Source organism: Leptonychotes weddellii, chromosome 15 (assembly GCF_054177405.1).
Source record: "Leptonychotes weddellii isolate Sample4059 chromosome 15, ASM5417740v2, whole genome shotgun sequence".
NCBI classification, from domain to species: Eukaryota; Metazoa; Chordata; class Mammalia; order Carnivora; family Phocidae; genus Leptonychotes; species Leptonychotes weddellii.
Genome location: NC_138383.1, coordinates 31159874 through 31182592, shown reverse-complemented (window position 1 = coordinate 31182592; position 22719 = coordinate 31159874). Strand labels below are relative to the sequence as shown.

Here is a 22719-nt window from a genome sequence, read left to right as displayed (position 1 = left end):
TTTAAAAAAAAAAAAAAAAAAAAAGGAAAATGCATTAGGAACAGATAAGCATTAGCCATGGCTGAGACCAGAAAGGAGGAACCTGCTGAACCAGTGATCTTATTTCATGTTTCCAACTGCTTTTTACACCCTCTTACATAACCTCTGCCTTAGACTAAGCTTCCAAAAGAAATGGTAACGGAACCCAAACACTCTGGAAAGTGATTCCATGAAAAAGCAACTAAAAATAGGAATATTGTGAAACAGCTTACTTGACATAAGCATAGGAGCATGTTTGTCTAAATCTCTGGGGTCATTTGGGTTCTGAAAGGCAATTTCATTTATCAGTACAACTACTATTATGGAGAAGAAAAAAATCTGGAAAATCAGAGTAAACAGAATTACAACTCAACACCATTAGGCCTCCTACATTCAGCCAAGTGCAACAACCAACAAAAACCAAACACATAAATTCTCTATGTCTTCCAGGGGGATTTTCCCCTTTTAAACAAAGGATTTACTTTCTACTCTTCCACTGTAGCCTCCTCATTTGGATCACTTGTTCCTATTTTGGTCCAATGTATCCCTTAGGAGTTTCAATGAGTTGTGAATTAATTCTTATTCACAAGCAAAAAAGAAAAAAGAAGAAGAAAGAAAGAGAAAAAGCAGGATTAACTGCAATTGCCACTACAACTGGGAAGCGTGCATCTTGCACTTTCACCGTGTAAATAATGCACAGATCCTGCGGGAACATGCCAAACACCAGGATCCTTAATTAATGGAGCTCTTTAATGTGCAAATCAGGAACAAATTGCAAGTTCTGACTTGCATTGATTATGAAAACATTAATTGAATGAGCAAGACCCTAAAAAAAAAAGACAGAATTCTAAGTCTTCGAAGAGACCAAAAGAATACAAAGCTCTGGAAGCCAGACAAGTCTGACCAATGTCTAAAATGCAAACCTACAACTGAGTGCCGCTCACTAGCACACAATGTGTTTAAAAACAAGAAACAGGAAACCAACAGTTTGATCAGAAAGCAATCACTATAAAAGCGTCTAGTCTACCAATGCTTTGCATTAAGCAGAAAAATGAAGGCTTACTCCGGAAGCTCAGACACTGCTTTAAGAGAAAAAAATCACTTTATATATATACATGCTTATATGTATATAGGTATAACAAAACAATGCTGTCTCTTTAAAAAGAAATTCATCCTATATAAATTACAGCCATAAACTTTTCCTGCAGTGCAGCCTAATTAATTCTTGTTCTATACACAAAGGGAAATGCTGGGTGACAAATGGGTGTGAAGCCAGAAAGCTGCCAGGTCTGCAAAACATTTTCTACTTCAATTTATAAGCAATTTTGCAGTAAATCATCAACCAGAACCTGGAATCTCAGGAATCTCTGAGTGTCCAAACCACATTATATCACTTATCAAAGAGAGAAGGAAAAAGAGTTTAAAGACATCTCATTTTTCAGTTCTAACCCACATCAAAATCTAGAAGCTCTGTGCAATCTATTATTCTCTTCTGGGTAAGGTTTTAGTGCCAAAGATATATTTTTCAAGCAAAAAATGACACTATAGGTTGATGTAGCCCATTCCTCCATCCCCTAGAAGTACTGTATCATGTATCCATTACCATAAGAAATATTCCCAGACTTATCCGGGAATAAGCACACAACTATTTCCCCCCACCCCCTCAATCCAAGCAAAATGTCCACAATCAAGCCAAGCTGTTAGGGTTCAGTGGTGAACCACTGTGGAAAAACAGGTGGGACACACTCCAAGGAAATCAGGCTACTGAAGAGGAAAACAGAACCTTCCAGGAACAGAGAGCAGGGCTGTCCCTCTCCAGTCAGACCCCTCATCCACCCCTAACCTCCGCCAGCCCCTGATGTGTTCTCCATCCTTGTAGTTTTACCTTACCAGAATGGCAACATAAATTGAACTGTAAAGTATATAATCTTTTGAGACTGGCATCTTTCACTTAGCATAAGACCTCTGAGATTCATCCATGTTTTTGAATTTATCAAGTCTGTTCCTTTTTATTGCTGAATAAGGTTCCACAATTTATCTATTTGCCTACTAAAGGGCATTTGGGCTGTTTCCATTTTTTTATGATTATGAATAAAGCTGCTATAAACATGCATGTACAAGTCTCTGTGTGCAGATACGCTTTCATTTCTCTACTGTAAACATCTAAGTCATTCTGCTGGACATCTGGTAAATATATGTTTAACTTAATAAAAAACCACTCAACTCTTATCTGAAGTGGCTGTACTCCTTTGCATTCCCACCAGTAATGCCTGAAAGTTTGACTGCTCTGCATCCTAGGTGTCACTTGGTGTTGTCAGGTGTTTGTTTTTAGTCATTCTAATAGGTATGCAGTGGCATTTCATTGTGGTTTTAATCTGTATTTCCCTCAACACTGATTATGTTAAACATCCTTTCATGTACTTCTTTGCCAGTATATATCTTCCTTGGCTAAGTTCTTGTCCAAATCTTTTGTCCTCTTTTTTTATTGTTCAGTTTTGAGAGTTCTTTATATATTCTGGACATAAATCCTTTGTCAGATGTGTCCGATTTGCAAATATTTTCTCTAGGTCTGTAACGTCTCTTTTCATTCTGTGAACACATCTTTTGCAGAGCAGAAGATTTTAATTCTGAGTTAGCCCAACTATCAATTTGTTCTTTTATGGATTATGCTTTTGATGTCGTATCTAAAAGCTCTCTGTCTAACCCAGGGTCATGAAGCTTTTTCTCCCATGTTTTCTTCAAAACACCTTATAGTTCTGCTTCATTTTTAAGTCACTCATCTATTTTGTGTTAATTTTTGTATAAAGTGTGAGCTACAGGTTGGAGTTCATTCTTTTGCAAATAAATATGCTACTGGTGTAGCACCATTTGTTGAAAAGACTATCCTTTCTCCATTGAACTGACTTTGCACCTTTATAAAAAGTCAATTGTCCATATCTGTGTCAATCTATTTCTGACTCTATTCTATTCCATTGATTAAAGTAACTTTTTTTTTTTTTTAAGATTTTATTTATTGTTTGACAGAGAGAGACACAGCGAGAGAGGGAACACAAGCAGGGGGAGGGGGAGAGGGAGAAGCAGGCTTCCCGCTGAGCAGGGAGCCCGATGTGAGGCTCGATCCCAGGACCCTGGGATCATGACCCGAGCCGAAGGCAGACGCTTAACGACTGAGCCACCCAGGCGCCCAGATTAAAGTAACTTTTAAGGGAATAAACCCACAAAGAAAGGACAAAGTATGAGAGAGATGATAGCAACTCAGTTTCTTAAGCTAAAAAATCAATGAACTATATAGTTATTAGAACTATATATTATTATTATAATAATAACTATACAATTATTAGGCATCTGGGTGGCTCAGTCGGTTGAGTGTCTGATCCTTGGTTTCGACTCAGGTCATGGGATGGAGCCCTGAGTCCGGCTCCACGCTCAGCATGGAATCTGCTTGAGATTCTCTCTCTTTCTCTCCCTCCCTGTCTGTCCCTTCCCTTGCTTGTGCTCTCTTGCACACATTCACTCTCTTCCAAATAAATAAATAAAACCTAAAAAAAAAAAAAAAAAGAATACCTAAATTAAAAAGACTGACCACACCAAGTGTTTACTAGGATGTGGAGCAACTGGAACTCTTACACACTGCTGGTGGGATTATAAAATGGTATAACCACTTAGGAAAACAGCTTAGCAGTTTCTTTAAAAGTTAAACATATACTAGAGTGTCTGGTTGGCTCAGTCAGTACAGCACGCAATTCTGATGTCAAGGTTGTGAGTTTGAGCCCCATACTGAGTGCAGAGATTACTCAAAAAACAAAAAGAATTAAAAAAAAAAGTTGGGGCGCCTGGGTGGCTCAGTCGTTAAGCGTCTGCCTTCTGCTCGGGTTGTGGTCTCAGGGTCCTGGGATCGAGCCCCACATCGGGCTCCCTGCTCCACAGGAAGCCTGCTTCTCCCTCTCCCACTCCCCCTGCTTGTGTTCCCTCTCTCGCTGTGTCTCTGTCAAATAAATAAATAAAATCTTAAAAAAAAAAAAAAAGTTAAACATATACTAACCATGTGACTCAGCCATTCCATTCTTAGGAGAAATGAAAGTACATGCATGTAAAAACATGCACGCAAATGTTCACGGCAACTTTATTTGTAATAGCCGATAACCAGGACCAAAACAAACTGTGTATATCCACCTAATGAAGTATCACTCAGCAATAATAGGCAATGAACTATTGACATATGCAAAAACATGTATGAATCTCAAAATAATTACACTGAGTGAAAGACAGATAAAAAAAAGAATACAACTGCAGGATTCCATTTATATAAAATTCCAGAAAACACAAACTCATCTATAGTGACAGAAAACAGATTAGTGGTTGCTTAGGGACAGGGAGAAGCAGGAAGGAAAGATTATAAAGAAGCTGAATAAACTTCTGGGGATAAGGAATATGTTCATTGTCATTGTGATCATGGTTTCATGGGTGTATACATGTCAAATTGTACAAATGCTGACAGGTTAAGTAAGCTGAGGATTAAGAACTGACCATTTCATTTAGCAATCTGGGGGGTCATCTGTGATCCTAGTGAGCAGTTCGGGTAGAATGGTAGATACAGGCTTGACTGGAATGGGTTCATAAAGAGAATAGGAAAAAGGGATCTGAGATAATGAATACAGATAACTCTTTCTAGGGATGTGGCTTTAAAGGGGAGCAGAGAGATGGGACCCATATACAGCTTACTATATGTCAATTACACCTCAATAAACCAGGTTTTAAAAAGCAGACAAATTAATAACTGACGTAACAAACCTCAGCAGGTTGACTCTTGTGTTAGCAGTGAAGAAGAATGAGAAGCAGTCCCCTACAGTCCATGAACAAAACCCCAGAAGATTCAGGAACTGGCAGTGTTGGGCACCTCTAGAAGAGGAGAGCAAGACAGGGCTAAAAGCAGTCAGTATACCAGATCCTTTCCCACAGGCCGAAGCTAAGAGCTTTATCCTCTGAAGAGAGGTAAACATAGTGTCTCTAGACAGGAGGACACCAGACATAGTGGAGGGCAAAGGCCATAATATTAAAAACAGAGGAAATAAATTGAAGTTCAGAGACTGAATGCTCAGATCCCCAGCCTGCCCACCTGCCCACCTGCTAGAAGGCTGGCATTCCTCTAGCAACTATGATCCCATAAAGTGCAAAGATCTAAAGATATTGACACTGGGGTTCCCCAAATATGGCCCACATAGACCACTTCAAAATGGAAAACACAGAAAAGAGCCCTATCTAAACATACAAAACTTCTAATCAACTTTTTGGTACCCTACTTTTTTTAAGTTTATTTAAGTAATCTCTACGCCCAACACGGGATTCAAACTTATGACCCTGAGATTAAGAGTTGCATGCTCTTCCAACTAGCCAGCCAGGTGCCCCAGTACCCTACCCTTAAAAGGATTACCAAACATCTAAGAAAAACATCTTTCATGTTCTACAGGGCTTAAAACAAAAGAAAAGACAGCATGGAGGGAATGGGGCACCTGGGTGGCTGAGTTGGTTAAATGTCTGCCTTCGGCTCAGGTCATGATCCCGGGGTCCTCGGATCCAGCCCCACGTCTGGCTCCCTGCTCGGCAGGGAGTCTGCCTCTCCCTCTGCCCCTCCCCTTGTTCATGTTTCCTCTCTCTCTCTCAAATAAATACTTAAAAAAAAAAAAGAATACATAAACTTAAAAAAAAAAAGCAAGCAAGCATGGAGGGAACAAACTATGTAGGAAGTACACTTAAGAAAATATATATCATGTATATCCTCAGAGAAGTAACACTGAAATGATAGAAGAAATAAAAATGCTGGATGGAAGAGTTTGAAAATAAAGCTGAGGAAATGTCTTAGAAAGTAGAACCGAGATGCCTTGGCTGGCTCAGACAGTGGAATGTGTGACTCTTGATCTTGGGGTTGAAAGTTTGAGCCCCACGTTGGGTATAGAGATTACTTAAAAATATAATCTTAAAAAAAAAAAAAAAAGTAGAACCATAAAAGAAAAGAGAGAATGGAAAATTGAAGAGGAAAAAAGAAAGGAATCAGAAGGACGGATTAACATCAAATGACAGGTCTTCCAAAAAAAGAGAGAAAAAACAGAGGAGAGAAAATCATGAACAAAATAATTTCAAGGAAATTTCCAGGACTGAAAGATGGGTGTCCAGGTAGAAAAGGCCTTGTGAGTACTCCACACAGTGGCTATAGCAGATCTACGCCAAGGTGCAGCATTATGAAATTTCAGAATTCTGCAGACAAAGAGAAGTCTCCAGCTTCTAAAAAGGGAGGAAAAAACACTAAGATCGGGAATCAGTCGGCTTCTGACTTATCAAGAGCAACTTTGGAGGGTGGAGGGCAATGAAATGTTTTATAGAATTCTATACACAGTTCTATATTGCATAGAATTCTATACAATCAATCGTGATGACAGAATAAAGATATTTTCAGATAACCAAGGTCTAAATAGTTTACATCTCCTGTACCATTTCTCAGCAAACTACTAAAGGATATACTTCATCAAAGTAAGGGAGTAAGCCAAGGAAGATCCTGGAGTAGGAGATGCACAGAAGTGAGAAGCTAAGGTAATCCCCAGGATGATGAAGGGAGATGCCAGCATGATAGGTGGGCACCAGAGAAGGTGAACAGTCCAGACTGGAGCAGGTCAAAAGGCTCTGGAACAGACTTACTCAGGAAAATAAATTGGCAGAATACCTGATGCAACTGAGTATCTTAAAGGGAGATTTAGACAACCAGAGAAAAGTTTGGGCTTAAATAACTGCACAGAAAAAATACAAACAGAAATGTAACAATTATTAACTCTACAAAACAGAATGATCTGTAGGAAAGGACAAATAATCATAGTATATATACTACACGGCTCAGCTGTGAATGGTGTTTACATAGACAATAATGTAAATACTGACTATTGATCTAACCAAATTATAATATACAACCATGAAGAGATAGAAACTGTGTATGAATGTAGGAGGAACAAGAGCTAAATCCTCATTTTCATAATGAAGCACCAATAGATAATGCCTAAAACTGAAAAATCAAGTAGAAACAAAACTTGTTCATTAGAGATAAGGACAGAAATCCATGGATTCAAAAAAAAAAATACAACAAAATAATTAAAAATATAATTGCTGCTTTAGGGGCACCTGGGTGGCACAGTCAGTTGAATGTCCAACTCCTGACTTCAGCTCAGGTCATGATCTCAGGGTCCTGAGATCGAGCCCCAGGTCAGGGTCCACACTCAGTGCAGAGTCTGCTTGAGATTCCCTCTCCCTCCCTTTCCCTCTGCCCCTCTCCCCTCCGCATGTTCACTCACGCTCTCCCTCTCTCCAAAAAATAAATAAATCTTAAATATATACATAAAATTGTTGCTTTGGATAGTAGGTCCTGGCAAGGGAGTGGTGGTACACAGGCAGCAGATACTGGTTTTCCAATAATGCTTTATAAAATTATTTGACTCTTTAAATTATATACATATAAAACTTGGGTAAAAATTTAAAAGAAGAAAGGGGGTGGCTCAGCAGGGGGAGGAGCAGAGGGAGAGGGAAAGGGACAGAATCTCATGCAGACTCCACGCTGAGCGCAGAGCCCAAGGCAGGGCTTGATCCCAAGACCCTGAGATCATGACCCAAGCCAAAACCAAGAGTCGGATGCTCAACCGACTGTACCACCCAGTCGCCCCCTGATGCAGGGTTATTAATAAAAGATCTACTGGAACCAGGAACTAGAAACTTGAACTACACTAAGAACATTCTCTGTTTAGTGGCCCAGGAACCATGACTCTGAACACAGAGGAAAGAAGTGTAAGTCTCCAATTCTTCCCCATCCTGCTATTATACCTTATTTACATAGTAATAACACTGTGTAAATGCAGTTTATAGGTTTTCAACTCCTGGGGTCAACACAGGGGGAAGGCCCTGGGCTCCTGGTCAGTAGTGGCAGGGCAGGCTAAAACGGCAGCAGAAAGAAGACGGGATGACTACCTCGTACGTCTTCCTCAAAATTCTGCTATCTCATCCCCGATTCCTCATTCACAATTTATGACCTTGGTTTCTATTTCAAAGAAAATAGAACTATCAAAAGAGAATTTTCACAGGCTCCTACCTATTGGTGTCTATTTATACACTACCTTCTTCCCAGCTGTCATGACAGTTAAATTGTCCACACTGCTATCGAAGGCCACCCTTCTTGTCCTATGTCCACTTACCTACCCAAGCACATTGCTACAGCAGATGATCATTCTTAATATACAAACACACAGCTTACTCCTTGCGTCTCAAAATAATCAAAACACTTCTCTCTGACTCCACATCCTTCTCCATCTAATGTCCCATTTCTCTGCTCCCCTTTAAAGCCACATCCTTACAAAGAGTTGTCTACACTCGCGATCTCAAATCCCTTTTTCCCATCCTCATCCAAACCCATTCCTGCCCAGCCTATATCCCACTCCACCAAAACTGTTCACCAGGGTCACAGCTGACCACCATGTTGCTAAATTAAATGGTCAATTCTCAGCTTACTTAGCCTGTCAGTAGCATTCCCATCTTTCATACCAAAGAATCAATGAGTCAAAAAACAGATATAAACAAGCTACCTACAATTATAGAAGTAAAACAGAAATAGAATGAGACTAACTGTAAGGCAAAGGATTACTGCTGTCTCCTTGAATGCTTCGGTGCTACTTATTATATTCCTGCGTGATATTAAAAAAATGATTTAAGCACAGGTTTTAAGACATGAATAACAGTAATAAAGGAGAGTAGTATCTTACGCAGTGGTTAGGTTCTCAAGCCTGAGCATAAAGCAAAAATCGAGTTCTGACAAAACTTAAAAACCCCTAAAACTTCCTATAAAGTTCAGCACTGTACTGTCTCTCCCCAAGTTGGACCCAGGCAGTTCCTCCCCTCAAACTCCAGAGCACACAGCTAGTTCAACCATTAAACACCAGATCCAGTCTGTCCGATGAGATGCTCCCCAGAGCCACTACAGCTCCTGCCCATCACCTCAGGCAGGCTTCCTCGGGGGCCCTCGTTCACTGAATACAATGGCAGGCAGAAGTTCTGCACTACTGAAGCGGTTTCTCTCTCTCTCTTCTTTTTTTGGCCAGGCACCTATAGTTAAAGGTGGGTTAATTAAATACATAAATATATAAATATATTGAAAGATATATAATGAGGCGCCAACATACAATGATGCGCACAGCTTCCCCACGAACACAACAGGTTGAGTATCTTATTAGGGAACCACTACTATTACCAGCTACTCCAAGTCAGGGCTGCGTCCTGCTTCTGTAGCCACAGACATGCCTAATTCCTAAGAAACCCAAACCAATAAAACAAATTTTCTGACTAGACTGGTTTCAGTTGTTTTCATGCTTCCACAACTCTGTTGACCTAGGGTTCATCTCTTCAAGGTAGGTGGAATCACAGCATGACAATCTAACACTCTCCTCCTGTCCTACCACTTAGTTACTTTGGGAAAGCACTTGCTCTGTGATCCAGTTTTACTCTCTTCATAGTAGAAACGCCTAATTAACCAGGTTGGACAAATTAAGTAGCTCAACAGGGACCAAAAGTCTTCCTACACAAAACTCATCCTCTTAAACAGACAAAACAAAGCATATATTTCAATGCTAAATCAACAGGTATTATGTAAATATCAAACAGAAAGTTATCAAAAAATGACTGTCTTCGTTTCCCACCTACAGTTTACGAAAAATAAGAGATCAATAATGCTCTAAGGTAGCAGGAGAGTAGGAAAACAACAGTCACAGATGAGAATTTCAAATGTTACAATTATTCTAAGGACCAATTTGGCAATATATTCCGAAAGTCTTAAAAAAAAAAAAAAAAAGGCACAATCCCTTTTTCCCAGCAATTGCATTTCCAGGAGATACAGATCTGTGCTGTCCAATACAGTATCCACTAGCCATATGTGGCTATTAGCAGTCAAAGTGTGGTCAGTCCAAATTGAGATGAGCTGTAAACCTAGGATATATCCTGGGCTTCAAAGACTTAACATGAAAAAAAGATACATAATATACCTCACTAATATTTGTATATTGACTAAACGTTAAAATATTTTTGATACATGGGGTTAAATAAAATATATTACAAGTTAATTTTACGTGTTTTCTTGGACTTTTTCTTAATGTAGTTAATACAAAATTTTAAATTACCTATGTGGCTTACATTACATTTCTATCAAAGGGCTACTTTTAGACAAATTGCACAAATACGTATGTACAAGGATGTTTATCAAAGCATGCTTTATAAAAGTGAAAAGCTAGAATAAACCTAAGCATCCATCAATACAGATTGGTTAAATAAATTGCAGTAAATCTATAAAATGGAATACTCTGTAGCCACTGAAAATGCTGTGTACATCTAAATATACTGATATGAAATGATATATTAAGTAGAAAATATAAGTTTAAAAATAGTACATATTTATAAGATTCCTTTTTTTTTCAAAAGGAGCACGTGTGTGTGTGTGTGTATGTGTGTGTGTGTGTGTTTGTAAGCACAGAAAAAGGTCTGAAAGGTTATTCATCAAAATGACAACTGTGATTACCTCTGGGCAGTAGGATTGCAGGTAATCCTTATTTTCTTCTTTATGCCTTTATGTATTTTCTGAATTTCTGAAGTAAGCATGACATAATTTTATAATTAAAATAGTAAAGATATTCTTAAAAATGAGATATCGGCTAAAACAAAAAGATCAATTTTATATCACTTCTGCTAGATGAAGTCTATAGTAACAAGTGTCCTTAATCCTACACTAGGAGAAGCTTGCAAATACCTGTCCCAAGCTATACTTAAACTTATCTCAAGTAATTAAGAATGTTTCCGGGTTCTACATATCATTTGTGAAAACTCTGCCATGAACCCATAAGGTATTAAATGAGAGAACACAGAAATAGATGTTCATGCATTTGTCACCTAAGGCAGCTAAGTAATTTAAAAAGGGGAGCATTTCACTGATAATACTAGTTGTCTATGGAATAGGGAACTGGTGGCAGTTCCTGAGTAGCACAAGGGGAGGAAACAAAATTTTCTCTATATAAGAGTTTGGTATCTTTTGCATTTTGAGCCCTGTGAATCTACTGCCTACTTTAAAAATAAATAAAATTTTAAAAACAAAACAGAAACATCATCTACAAACACTCCATGATTGCCCATGACTTACTCAAAATTTAAGAAGTTATTCTTAAGGACACCTGGGTAACTCAGTCAGTTAAGTGTCCAACTCTTGATTTCGGCTCAGGTCACGGATCTAAGGGTCATGAGATCGAGCCCCGCGTTGGGCTCCATGCTCAGTGCGAGGTCTGCTTGAGATTCTCTCTCTCCCTCTGCCCTTCCCCCTGCTGGCACTCTCTAAATAAATAAATAAATAAATAAATAAATAAATAAATAAATAAATAATCAAAAAAAGAAAAGTCACTCTTAAGATGTTTACTGGTGCTGAAATCAAATTAGCATTAAAAACTGTAGTCTAGAGGCACCTGGGTGGCTCAGTTGGTTGGGTGTCTGCCTTTGGCTCGGGTCACGATCTCACGGTCCCGGGATCGAGCCACACGTTGGGTTCCCTGCTCAGCGGGGAGCCTGTTTCTCCCTTTCCCTCTGCAGCTCCCCCCACTTGTGCTCGCTCTCTCTCAAAAAAAAATAAATAAAATCTTTTAAAAAAACCCAAAAAAGTCAAAATAGTTGAAGGGCTGGGGGAAGGGCCAAAGAATGAGGGGAGGGTGAATATAAGCTAGAAGTGGGAAGATGGAGGGGAGCAAATACAATGTAATTTATCAATAGTGGAATTTGTTTTTATACTTGTAGGCAAGTAAAGAATCTCAACACTTCCTCTATATTTATATTACGTTATACTGTGTTCTTGGGTTCTTTTGCTTATGGGAAATAGCAAAATGTCAACCATTGTTTCTATTAAAGGTCTTTAATGATATTGCATTTTAGACCTGTAATGAAACATGGGTGCTCACTGCAGTTTGTAATGCATCTCATTAAATACATTAATAACATGCATTTCACTAAGAGGTCAACTTATTATGGCTGAAATTTGGCTTTCCTTTAATCACTTCATTTAAAGCTATAGAGCAAACTCTGAAAAAGATAGTAGAGAGTGCCTGTTACAGAAATGCTCTCAATTCTCCCATCCATTAAAATCAGTTACGCTTATTAAGAAATCACCGTTAATGTTTTTACATGAATAACAATATTGTGATTTTTTTTCTTTTTTAAAGATTTATTTATTTGAGAGAAAGAGAGAGTATACACGCACACATAAGCAGGGGTAGGGGTAGGGGGAGAGGATCCCAAGTACACTCACTGCTGAGCAGGGAGCCTGAGACCCTGAGATCATGACCTGAACTGAAATCAAGAATCAGATACTTAACTGACTGAGCCATCCAGGTGCCCCAGTATTGTGATTTTTTAAGAAACCCTTTTAGAGATACATGCTGATTTACTGATAAAATGACAGAATGTCTACTCCAAACTCCTAGCTCCAAACTAATCCAGAAATAGAGGGAGAGCTAGTATAAATACAGATGAAATAAGATTGGCCAGGAATTGATGACTGCTTAGCTGGTAAAGGTATGTGGGTTCAAATTCTCCATGCTTTTATATAAGTTTGATATACTCAGGTTTCCTTAAGTAACTTGCCTTCTTCCTTACACATTGCTGCCTCCTAAATCTGTAGAACTTTTTAAAAAGAAAATCAGAGAGGAAAAGGTAACCTCTTTAGAGAAATGCTTTTGGCACAGAAAAATCCCTTAATTTTGCTAAGGTTACTTTATGACTTACCAATTATGCAACTACTAAAATATCAAAAAATGTCTGAAATTACTTAACACTTCAAGAGTTATAATTACCAACACGTAACACCAAGGTGACTGGGGACTTAAGTGCACGCGTGTTGGGGAAGGAAGGAGATACTTATGTAGTTTCTGAAAAACAGAGTTTAGGGTGCTGATGTTAGAATGGCATGCTGCTCATCAGTTTACTGTGGTTAAAATCTGCTGCTTTAGAGGCTATTTTAGGACTATGAGAGTAAACAGCAGTGACAAGAGAGAACATATCAAGAAAACACAACCTGAGAACAGGATCCCACACACAATGAAACTGAAGTTGAAAGGGTAAAAGGTGTCCAAAACCAGAAGAAATCAGAAAGGCAGGAGAACCCAAATAGCTTTCATAGTGTCACCAAAGCCAAAGGCAATATTTCAAGGAAAAAGGTTGAATGCTTCAAGGAGGTAGCAGCTGGCTTTGGTGGCAAGGAAATCTCTGGTCATCTTTTCATAGTTACAAAACAAAAGCTGAATTATAAGCATTAAAGAAAAAAGTAACACTACACTTTCCAGAATGAATGCTTAATTTAAGTTATACAGGAAATCTGAATACTAATAAAAGTCAAAAAATACTGAAGACCGTGGGGATGATGGTCATTACACTGATGGCCATCATTCACATGGCTGATTATTACCAAATGCCTCTTTCAGCAGAAAAATACCCACACCTAACATCTGTGGGGCACTGTGTGCCAGCCACTGTGCCAATGCTTTATACTGACCATGTCCTTCAATCCTCACAACCATACTATCGCCCTCTTGCTGTGAAGTTAAGTAACCTGCCCAAGGTCACAGAGGTAAATCCACTGCTGAGATGGAATCTAAAGCCAGGCAATTTAACTTTAACTCCTTTAAGACCCAGCGAACTGACAAGAGATTTAATTAAAGACAGTAAGTTCCAGTACCTGTTCTGGGGTCAGTATAAATTCAGCCTAGGTTCCATACCAGCCATAGAGCACAGTATTAATGGTGCATCCAGAGTAATGCAGCCCAGTTTTTCTTAAACTATTTACCAACACAGGGAGGTATACAACATATTATGTCATATTGTCATAAGAAGATTGAAAACAAACAAAAAGTAGCCACCCTGGGGTGCCTGACTGGTTCAGTTGGTAGAGCATGCAACTCTTGATCTTGGGGTTATGAGTTCTGAGCCCCTTGTTCGGTACAGAGATGACTTAAAAATAAAACCTCAGGGGCACCTGGATGGCACAGCTGGTCGAGTGTCCGACTCTTGGTTTCCACTCAGGTCATGATCTCGGGGTCGTGAGACTGGGCTCTGTGCTCAGCGCAGAGTCTGCTTGGGACCCTCTCTCCCTCTCCCTCTGCCCCTCCACCCCATGCTTTCTCTCTCAAATAAATGAATCTTTAAAAAGAAATCTGAAAAGGGGCGCCTGGGTGGCTCAGTTGGTTAAGCGGCTGCCTTCGGCTCAGGACATGATCCCAGGGTCCTGGGATCGAGCCCCGCATCGGGCTCTCTGCTCAGCGGGAAGCCTGCTTCTCCCTCTCCCACTCCCCCTGCTCATGTTCCCTCTCCCGCTGTATTTCTCTCTGTCAAATAAATAAATAAATAAATAAAATCTTAAAAAAAAAAACATTAGCCACCCTTCAGATGTGCAGAAATCCTACTTAGAATACTCTCCACTCTCCCATCTTAGAATATGTGACACTAAACAAACATGCCTTTCTTCTCCCTCCTCCACTGCAACCCACCCTGTCAGATTGTAACAGACATCTGTCACATTAACTGGAATTTACCCATGAGACAAAGAGGAAATTGGTTAAGTACAAAAAAGATTAAGAAGATCAGAACACTTGCAAATAATATTAAAGTAGCTAAAGAAACTAGTACCCAAGAATAAGAATGTGTCAACCTGACATGGACTAACCCTTAAAATAGCAGTATTTTAAGATGAATCCAAAAAAGGGACGCCTGGGTGGCTCAGTCGTTAGGCGTCTGCCTTCGGCTCAGGTCATGATCTCAGGGTCCTGGGATCGAGCCCCGCATCGGACTCCCTGCTCAGCGGGGAGCCTGCTTCTCCCTCTCCCTCTCTCCCTGCTTGTGTTCCCTCTCTCGCATTGTCTCTCTCTGTCAAATAAATAAATAAAATCTTAAAAAAAAAAGAAGGAAAGGATCAAGCAAGAAGAGTAATAAATAACAAAATGGGAAAGGTCTCATGAAACACTTCAGACATTTAACCTAGAGCAGTCTAGGTCTCTCCAAAGCATACCAAGAATTAGGGTACCAGGGCATTAAAAACAGCAGAGAAATGGGGCGCCTGGCCTGCTCAGTCGGTAGGGCATGCAACTCTTGATCTTGGCTTCGTGAGTTCAAGCCCCATGTTGGGCAAAGAATTTACTTAAAAAGAAAAAGAAAATAGCAGGTAAGTGCTCCAAAAATCTCAAAGATTTTGAAAACTGCCAACCATCATTTATTTAAGGGAAGAAGGGGGGAAATCTAATAGAGGGGATATAAAAGTTCTACCCTCACAATATCTGCAGGGTTCCTGACTTCAAGTATGGCAGGACATAAAATCTACAGGCTGGACCCTAAGAAGCAATTCCTAATTAAAGCAGGTATTCTGGTGCCCCTGGCTGGCTGAGTCGGTAGAGCATGCGACTCTTGATTTCTGGGTTGTGAGTTCAAGCGCCATGTGCGGCATAGAGTTCATGTAAAAAAAAAAAAAAAAAAAAAAAAGCAGGTATTTTCCCACAAGAAAGGTTTGCAGAATCCCCCACCCTAGAAATCCTACATATTTATTTTGAAGTTTGAGGTGATTCTACCTGGAGGCAGATGTCCTCCTCAGGGCCCTTCTAATTCTAACTCCACAACACTATAAAAACAAGTTTTGGGGCGCCTGGGTGGCTCAGTCGGTTAAGCGTCTGCCTTCAGCTTGGATCATGCATGATCCCAGAGTCCTGGGATGGAGCCCCACGTCGGGCTCCCTGCTCAGCAGAGTCTGCTTCTCCCTCTACCTCTGCCCCTCCTACCCCCGCTTGTGCACTCTCTCTCTTTCTCTTAAATAAATAAATCTTAAAAAAAAAACACAAAAAACAAGTTTTAAAGAGCAAATGAAAACACTTAGGTCTCAGCATGCAAATAGGAATAGCAATTCCAACCACAGTGCACTAAGCCTAAATCTCCCTCTGCACCCATCCTTTGGTGCCCTTGGGCACATAGCACACAGCCCACAGGGCGTAAGGCGGTGCAGAAGGAAGACTTCTCAACAGTAAGGCAGGAAAGCCGGAGTTTGGTCTGCTGTGCATGAGCAAGCTCTATAACTTTGGGCAACTCATTCTCTCTGGGCCCTGGTTTTCTCATCTGTAAAATGAGGGGACTGCAAACCAAATAATTTCTAAATCCCTCTTCTACAATTCTTGGGCTTTAGAGCTCAGCAATTCTCTCCCAAAACTTTCCTCACTCTGCAGTCATCACCTTTCCTCACTCTATGCAACCCAAAGAGAGATATAAATAAGATTGCCTTAGCATGTTTTCTAGAAACCTCCCAACAAAGAAAAGCATCTTGTAAGCATGATACTACCAAAATGAACAGGGATCAGCCATTCATTGTCTCTCTTCTGTTCTATACCAGCGGGTTTGCAAATAGAATCCTCTGAGCATTAAAGAAGTAACTCAGAAAGCCAAGGGAAGGAGGAGGATGAAAGTGAAGGCAGGTAAGAGAAAAGTGGAACAGGGGCACCTGGGTGGCTCAGTCAGTTGAGCGTCTGACTCTTGATTTCAGCTCAGGTCATGATCTTGGGGTCCTGGGATCAAGCCCATGATGGGCTCCATGTGCAGCAGGGAGTCTGCTTGTCCCTCTCCCTCTGCTCCTCCCCCCCCTTCCTCTCTCTCTCAAATAAATACATAAATAGAATCTTCAAAAAAAAAAAAGAAAGAAAAGTGGAATAGACATGACACAAGTACCCAATCCATTTCAATCAAAGTTGTCCTCATTTGATAAGAGTTATATTGTTTTTTTAAAAAAAGGTAAATACCATTCTGTACCATATTATCACTAAAATCAAATCTTCCCTTCCTCAACTCGGTGATGCTACAAATACAATCCCAGTGTATCCCAATGTACCCCAGTGGTTCTAAGTATCCCCAGATGGTATAAGTATTCTTACTATTTTTTAGGGCGCTGGCAAATTCTGGGCCACCTTTGTTCTTGAAAATAGGGAAAACATCTGGTTGAGGAAGTTGATTGGTGGTCAACAGAGCTTTTTGTAGCTTGATCCTTCCTTCCAAGAGCTGGTCCCACAGTGCTAAGAAAGAAAAAAGAATTTCATTCCTCAGTTACAAAATCTTCCTGGTTGGGGGTGGGGGGGATAGGAAATCACAGCAGTCTCTACGAAGCACGGCTTTATCACAGCTTCTTGCCATGAAAATACTTGCCATTATAAGAAATAAATTCAGTATCGTGGAAGCAAATATTTGCTATACGAGAGAGGGAATGCTAAAGTCCAAAGAAAAAACTGTTTTCTCTTTAATATCCCATAGCTGTGAAAGGACTAGAACAGAACCAGCTAAGCAGCTCAGTGTAGAAATGACTGGCTAAGCAGAGAAGAATGGGGCTTTAAGCCTCTAGGTAGGTGAGGCATCACAAATTAACTGGAATGACACAGGAGCGAGGGGATAGCCAAAACAGGAGATCCAATGCAGACACTGAAAAATAAGCCAACAGCAAAACCGTGTACAAACCTATCTGATTCTTCACAGCTCTTCCTTTCTCCACTTCCTCAGAAACTCTGGCACCGGAGAAGGTCATCACTACACCATCATCTTCACTATTCCTGTCTTCAGCCCTGTCTTCCTCACTCTCACCCTCGGAGTCTTCCTCCCCATCCCCTTCTTCCATGCCACTCTCCTCCTCCTCTTCATCTTCCTCCTCCTCACTGCTACCAAGGTCATCCATTCCCTCGGTGAATTTTTCAAAGTCACTGATGCTCTGGACACTAAAACCTGGTGTTTTCCCAGGGCGGCTTCGGCTCTTCCTCCAGGCCGGATTACTGTCCTTGTCATTATCACACTCTTCTTGCTCAGCAGCACTCATGACATCCTCATCAGATCCCTCCAGACCCAGCCCGTCTGAATCTCCATCTCTAGACTCTTCCTCATCAGATATCTCCTTGTCTAAACAAGAGACGAAAGAAGGAAAAAAGACAGATGTCACTCTGAGACAAATACTAGGGTGTATCTTTCATTTTGAGTAAAGGATTACAGTATCCATCAAAAAAATAAAATGTATTATTGTACTCAATTCAATTCAAATATTTATTGTACATCTACTATCTCTAAAATGCTAAAGGGAGAAGCAAAGATGAACAAAACATGGGTCTTACCCTCCTAACGAAAGGTTCTAGTGGGAAAAACAGACCCTTTGAAACTGTAACACAGACAAGACTTGACAAAGTTTTATAACCCAGAGACGGGAGAAATTTTAAGTGTGGGGCAAGTGGATTTAAACAAGGCTTTTAAGAAAGAGGTAGCCTTTGGTCTGGACCTTGGAGAATGGTAAGATTTTTGGGTAACTGGGAATTAACAGTTTTCCCAAACTCACATCTGAAAAAATATAATTTAACATTAACTATCCCAAATGTACAATCTCCATCACACCAGTGTACCCTATTTTTTAAATACTTATTAAGTATCTATTATGAGCCAGGTATAGATAAAAGCTAAGAAATGACAAGTAGATTGTAATACCTGTGGGGAGGGGTCCATAGCCTGGTGGGAGTGGTAGATATGCATGCCAACATTCATATCATTATTATTATTATACTGTCATTAGTACACAGTGTATGGAAAAGGATCCATCTAACTCTCCTGAAAGGGTGAGGAACTGGCTTCATGTGAAGGAGACATAATTTTCCTGATTAAACATAAGTAACAGCTTATGTGATAGGTCTTCAATACTTCTTTAAAGAATTACATATAAACTCAAGACATGGAGATGGCTGTCAAAATATAAATACAAAAACTAAGTGCAAAAATAGTAAGCAGAAATTAATCATTTAAGTTCTTTAAATGTGTGCCATTTCTCAGATTAAGGTATATTCATAGAGTAGTAGTTAGGAGTATAGATCTTGGAATCAGACTGCCTTATTTGAATCCTGGCTCTTCTGCTTACTAGCTATATGACCTTGAGCAAGTTACAAAGCCAATCTGTCCCTCAATTTCCTTACCTGTAAAATGGGGATAAATGCTACCAACTTCATAAACTATTGGGAGTGTCAAATGAAATGATACATGTAATGATAACAGTAACAACATCTTTTGAAGACTTATTGTGTTCCAGTCTCTTAGCACTTAAAGAACTTACCACAATGCCTGACATATGCTGAAAGCCCAATAAATATAACATTTGTTTCATGATTGGTCCCTTTATCACTCTCTAGGCAAAGAATGTGAAATGAACTTATCAGGAGCCCCCAGAACTATATCAAGGGCCAAATCATAGTGATGAATGATAGTTTCTTTTATAGTTATTTGTGGATTCTCAACATGGAACCTCTCTAAAGGAAAAAAAAAGATGGCATCCACTCAGTAATCACCATATCCAGCCCCTCCCTTTTTTCACTGAGAAACTTACAATGTTTTAAAACTATAAGCTCATGTCCTCACATCCTCCTAAGGCTCCTGCAGGGGAGAGGGAAGGATTATGCTATTTTTACAATGGCAAGCTCATTTTGAGCTTCACAAATTACTGTTATACAGTGACCCAATGCAAGACTTGAAAAACCAAAAGAAAAGGGTCAAAATCCATGAGTAGCATGTTCATCAGATGCAATTCTTTTCCAACACATAGCCCTCTCCAATATCCAATATGCATTGTCTTTCCTCGCATTGTCTTTCCTCTCCATTTTAGGGTGAACCATTAGGCTAAATATAAGGATTATAGAAACTTAATAGATCTGAGCTTTAGATTGCTTATGAACTGAAATTAAGTACCTCTTAAGGTCCTTCCTAATGCCAAAATCATGGTCTCTTCTGAGACAGTAAGTGGGGGCACACACACAGACTAGTCTTGCACAGATCATCCAAAAAAACAAAAAACACCCCACAAAGAAACACAACTTTAACCTTAAAAAAGTAGGAAAGTCAGGGTGCCTGGGTGGCTCAGTCGTTAAGCATCTGCCTTCTGCTCAGGTCGTGATCCCAGGGTCCTGGGATCAAGCCCCGCATTGGGCTCCCTGCTCAGCGGGAAGCCTGCTTCTCCCTCTCCCACTCCCCCTGCTTGTGTTCCCCCTCTCGCTGTCTCTCTCTCTCTCTGTCAAATAAATAAATAAAATCTTAAAAAAAAAAAAAAAAATAGGAAAGAAAAAGTACCATGCAAATGTCTACTCACCAGATGAACCTGGCAGAGTCTGCTCCCAATGGTCCTCCTTCCAAGCTTTTCTAGAGGTAGCCTTGCCAGAATACCTTTTGTCTGTGTCCAAGAGGGAGGCTGATGCCAGTTTTCTAATGCTACCCACAGCCAGGAAATGACCTTCCCCATCTTCCCCTTCATCAAACCTGTCAATCACTCTGGCAGCAGTGGCTGCAGGGGAGGGGGGAAAGTAATCAGAATCTCCAGGTTAGAAGGAACTTTAATGGTAACCCTATCCAACCCTTTTAACTCATACTCTACAAAACCCCAACCAACTTCCAGGAAGAGGAAACTCATCACCTCTCAAGATAGACCACTACCTTACTGCTGTTCCTGAACAGAAAGCTGACCTCTGCACTACTAGTAGGACATATTTCTATGCCTTGGATCATAAAAACGAGCCTAATTCCTCTTCATTTGTGACAGTCACTCAAATATTGTAAGTCAGCCATCTATCCTCACTCCATCCCATCCCTAAGGGAGTTTGCTTATCCTGACTCAAGACCTCAGCTCCTTCAACTGATATTCCTAAGACAAGATCCAGCACTCATATTTATCCTTCCTTATTCTTCCTTCCTCACACTTCTCTGATTCAAGTCTAAAGCAGGATTACTCCCAACTAGACCTTGAACACCAACTTACAGAGCAGCAGTCTCAGTCAGTCAGCCCCTGAGCAAGTGTCTTGAGGCCTAAGGGGGCTTAACAGCACCACGGAAACCCACTTCTTCCTTCACTCTCCAAGTAAGTTCTTAGGGGCAGGCCGACTTAAAAAACGGCTGAGACTTCTTCTCATTTCTAACTCAATACCAGTCAGGGCATCCTGAAAGATAACTTCCAGCCAGCTACCAGACCCGAGCTCCCTGCAACAGCCCTGGAAGACTGAGTGGCCGGGATGCTCCGCCCACCCGAGCACCAAGTCTAGCGTGCGGGTCAGGAAGAAGCCGAAGCCCTCCTCCCGAGCCCGGGGCAACCCTCCTGGGAGGCTGTTTTCCTCCGCGCCAGGGTCGAGCCGAGTAGGCCAGGCGCCGAGGCCTGGCTGCCGACCCCGCTCGCGCCGCCAGGGTCTGCCCTGGGCCGGACCCACCGCTCCGCACGTGGCCTTTTCCCAGTCAGGCCTCACCCTCCTCTGGGTCGGCCTCAGGATCTGCCTCGCGCGGGCGCGGGTTCAACAACTGTTCCAGCTGCAGCGCCAGCGGCCCCGCCATCGTCACCAGGTCTCGCTCCGCGCCGCGCTCGTCAGTGTGCAGCCCCCGCCCGGACGCTCTCTCCCAGCCGGACCCTGCCGCCCGGAGACTACCTCTCAGAACAGCCAGGGACCGCGCAGGACCGGGCTCTCGCTCGGGGTCGGCCACTTCCGGGAGGTGCGCAGGAGGGGGCGGGGCCTGCGTGTCTCTACGGGCGTTGCTAGGAAGAAGGCGGAAGCGCGCGGAAGGCTGTAGGGATTGTCGCGGTCCCGGCGCGCGTGCGCGGGCGCGGAGGGGGTGTGTGGGGCGGTCCGGGAGCGCGCGAGGGCACGTGGCCACCGTTGGCGCGGAACAGACGTTGCAGTGCGCGCGGCCCTTGTCCCCTTGCATAGAATATGCTTCAAGATTTGTCCGAGATTCGCTTAGAAATAAAGTGTGGTGTGGCCGTGGCCTATGGTGGCTGATTTGAAAAAGAAGGGGGAGTAAAGGGTAAGCATCTCCAGCCTCAGGTGCGCTTTCGGGCACTCACAGACTGGGACCAAGACAGGTTTGGCATTTAACAAGTTGGAGGAGTCTGGGGGCCGGGCACACGCTTGTGACCCCGTGGTGGTCAGGATTTAAGAATCCTACGTCAGGGCTGTGCATGTATAAGTGTGCGGCGGACTCTTGGCGTCGTTATTAATAGGAATAATTAGAAGTCGCTCTGACTGTTCATAAATAAAGATCGATTCTGTAGTTTCTCCAAGTAGCCTTGAATTAGGGAAAAGGGGGTGGTGACGATTACTTCATACCCTCATTATTGATATCTGTTCAAAGGGGAAGGCATACTCAGACACTTGAACACAATGCAGAAAAACTCACGCCTACCTTAGAGGGGCACAGGTAGACTCAGAATATAAAGACTTAATAGGATCAATTTAATTACACCCAATCACATGGAAAGATACAATCCCTTTATATTCTCTTTCCTTCATGAAGCATTCCCTAACTGCCTGCAGTGTGGCAGGCACCGCTAGATGAGATACAAAGATGAGTAAGTTAAATTCTCTCCTGAAGGGCGCCTGGGTGGCTCAGTTGGTTGAGCGACTGCCTTCGGCTCAGGTCATGATCCTGGAGTCCCTGGATCGAGTCCCACATCGGGCTCCCTGCTCGGCAGGGAGTCTGCTTCTCCCTCTGACCCTCTTCCCTCTCATGCTCTCTGTATCTCATTCTCTCTGTCTCAAATAAATAAATAAAATCTTTAAAAAAATAAATAAATAAATTCTCTCCTGA

At 41.4% G+C, this 22719-nt stretch overlaps 1 protein-coding gene across 3 annotated transcripts in view; it reads right to left on the bottom strand.

Moving 5' to 3' along the window:
- Positions 1-21623, bottom strand: part of AATF (apoptosis antagonizing transcription factor) — a 102964-nt gene extending 81341 nt beyond the window's left edge. For all 3 annotated transcript variants that reach the window (XR_014140549.1, XM_081805326.1, XM_081805327.1), the window contains exons 1-4: positions 21384-21623; positions 20243-20434; positions 17596-18027; positions 17022-17159 (exon numbers count right to left, since the gene is read on the bottom strand). Coding sequence is in view for 2 of the 3 variants with exons in the window: in XM_081805326.1 (XP_081661452.1) it covers positions 17022-17159; positions 17596-18027; positions 20243-20434; positions 21384-21468 (847 nt within the window). In the remaining variant the exon portion in view is untranslated. The remainder of the gene's footprint in view (positions 1-17021; positions 17160-17595; positions 18028-20242; positions 20435-21383) is intronic.
- Positions 21624-22719: the final 1096 nt, after the last annotated feature.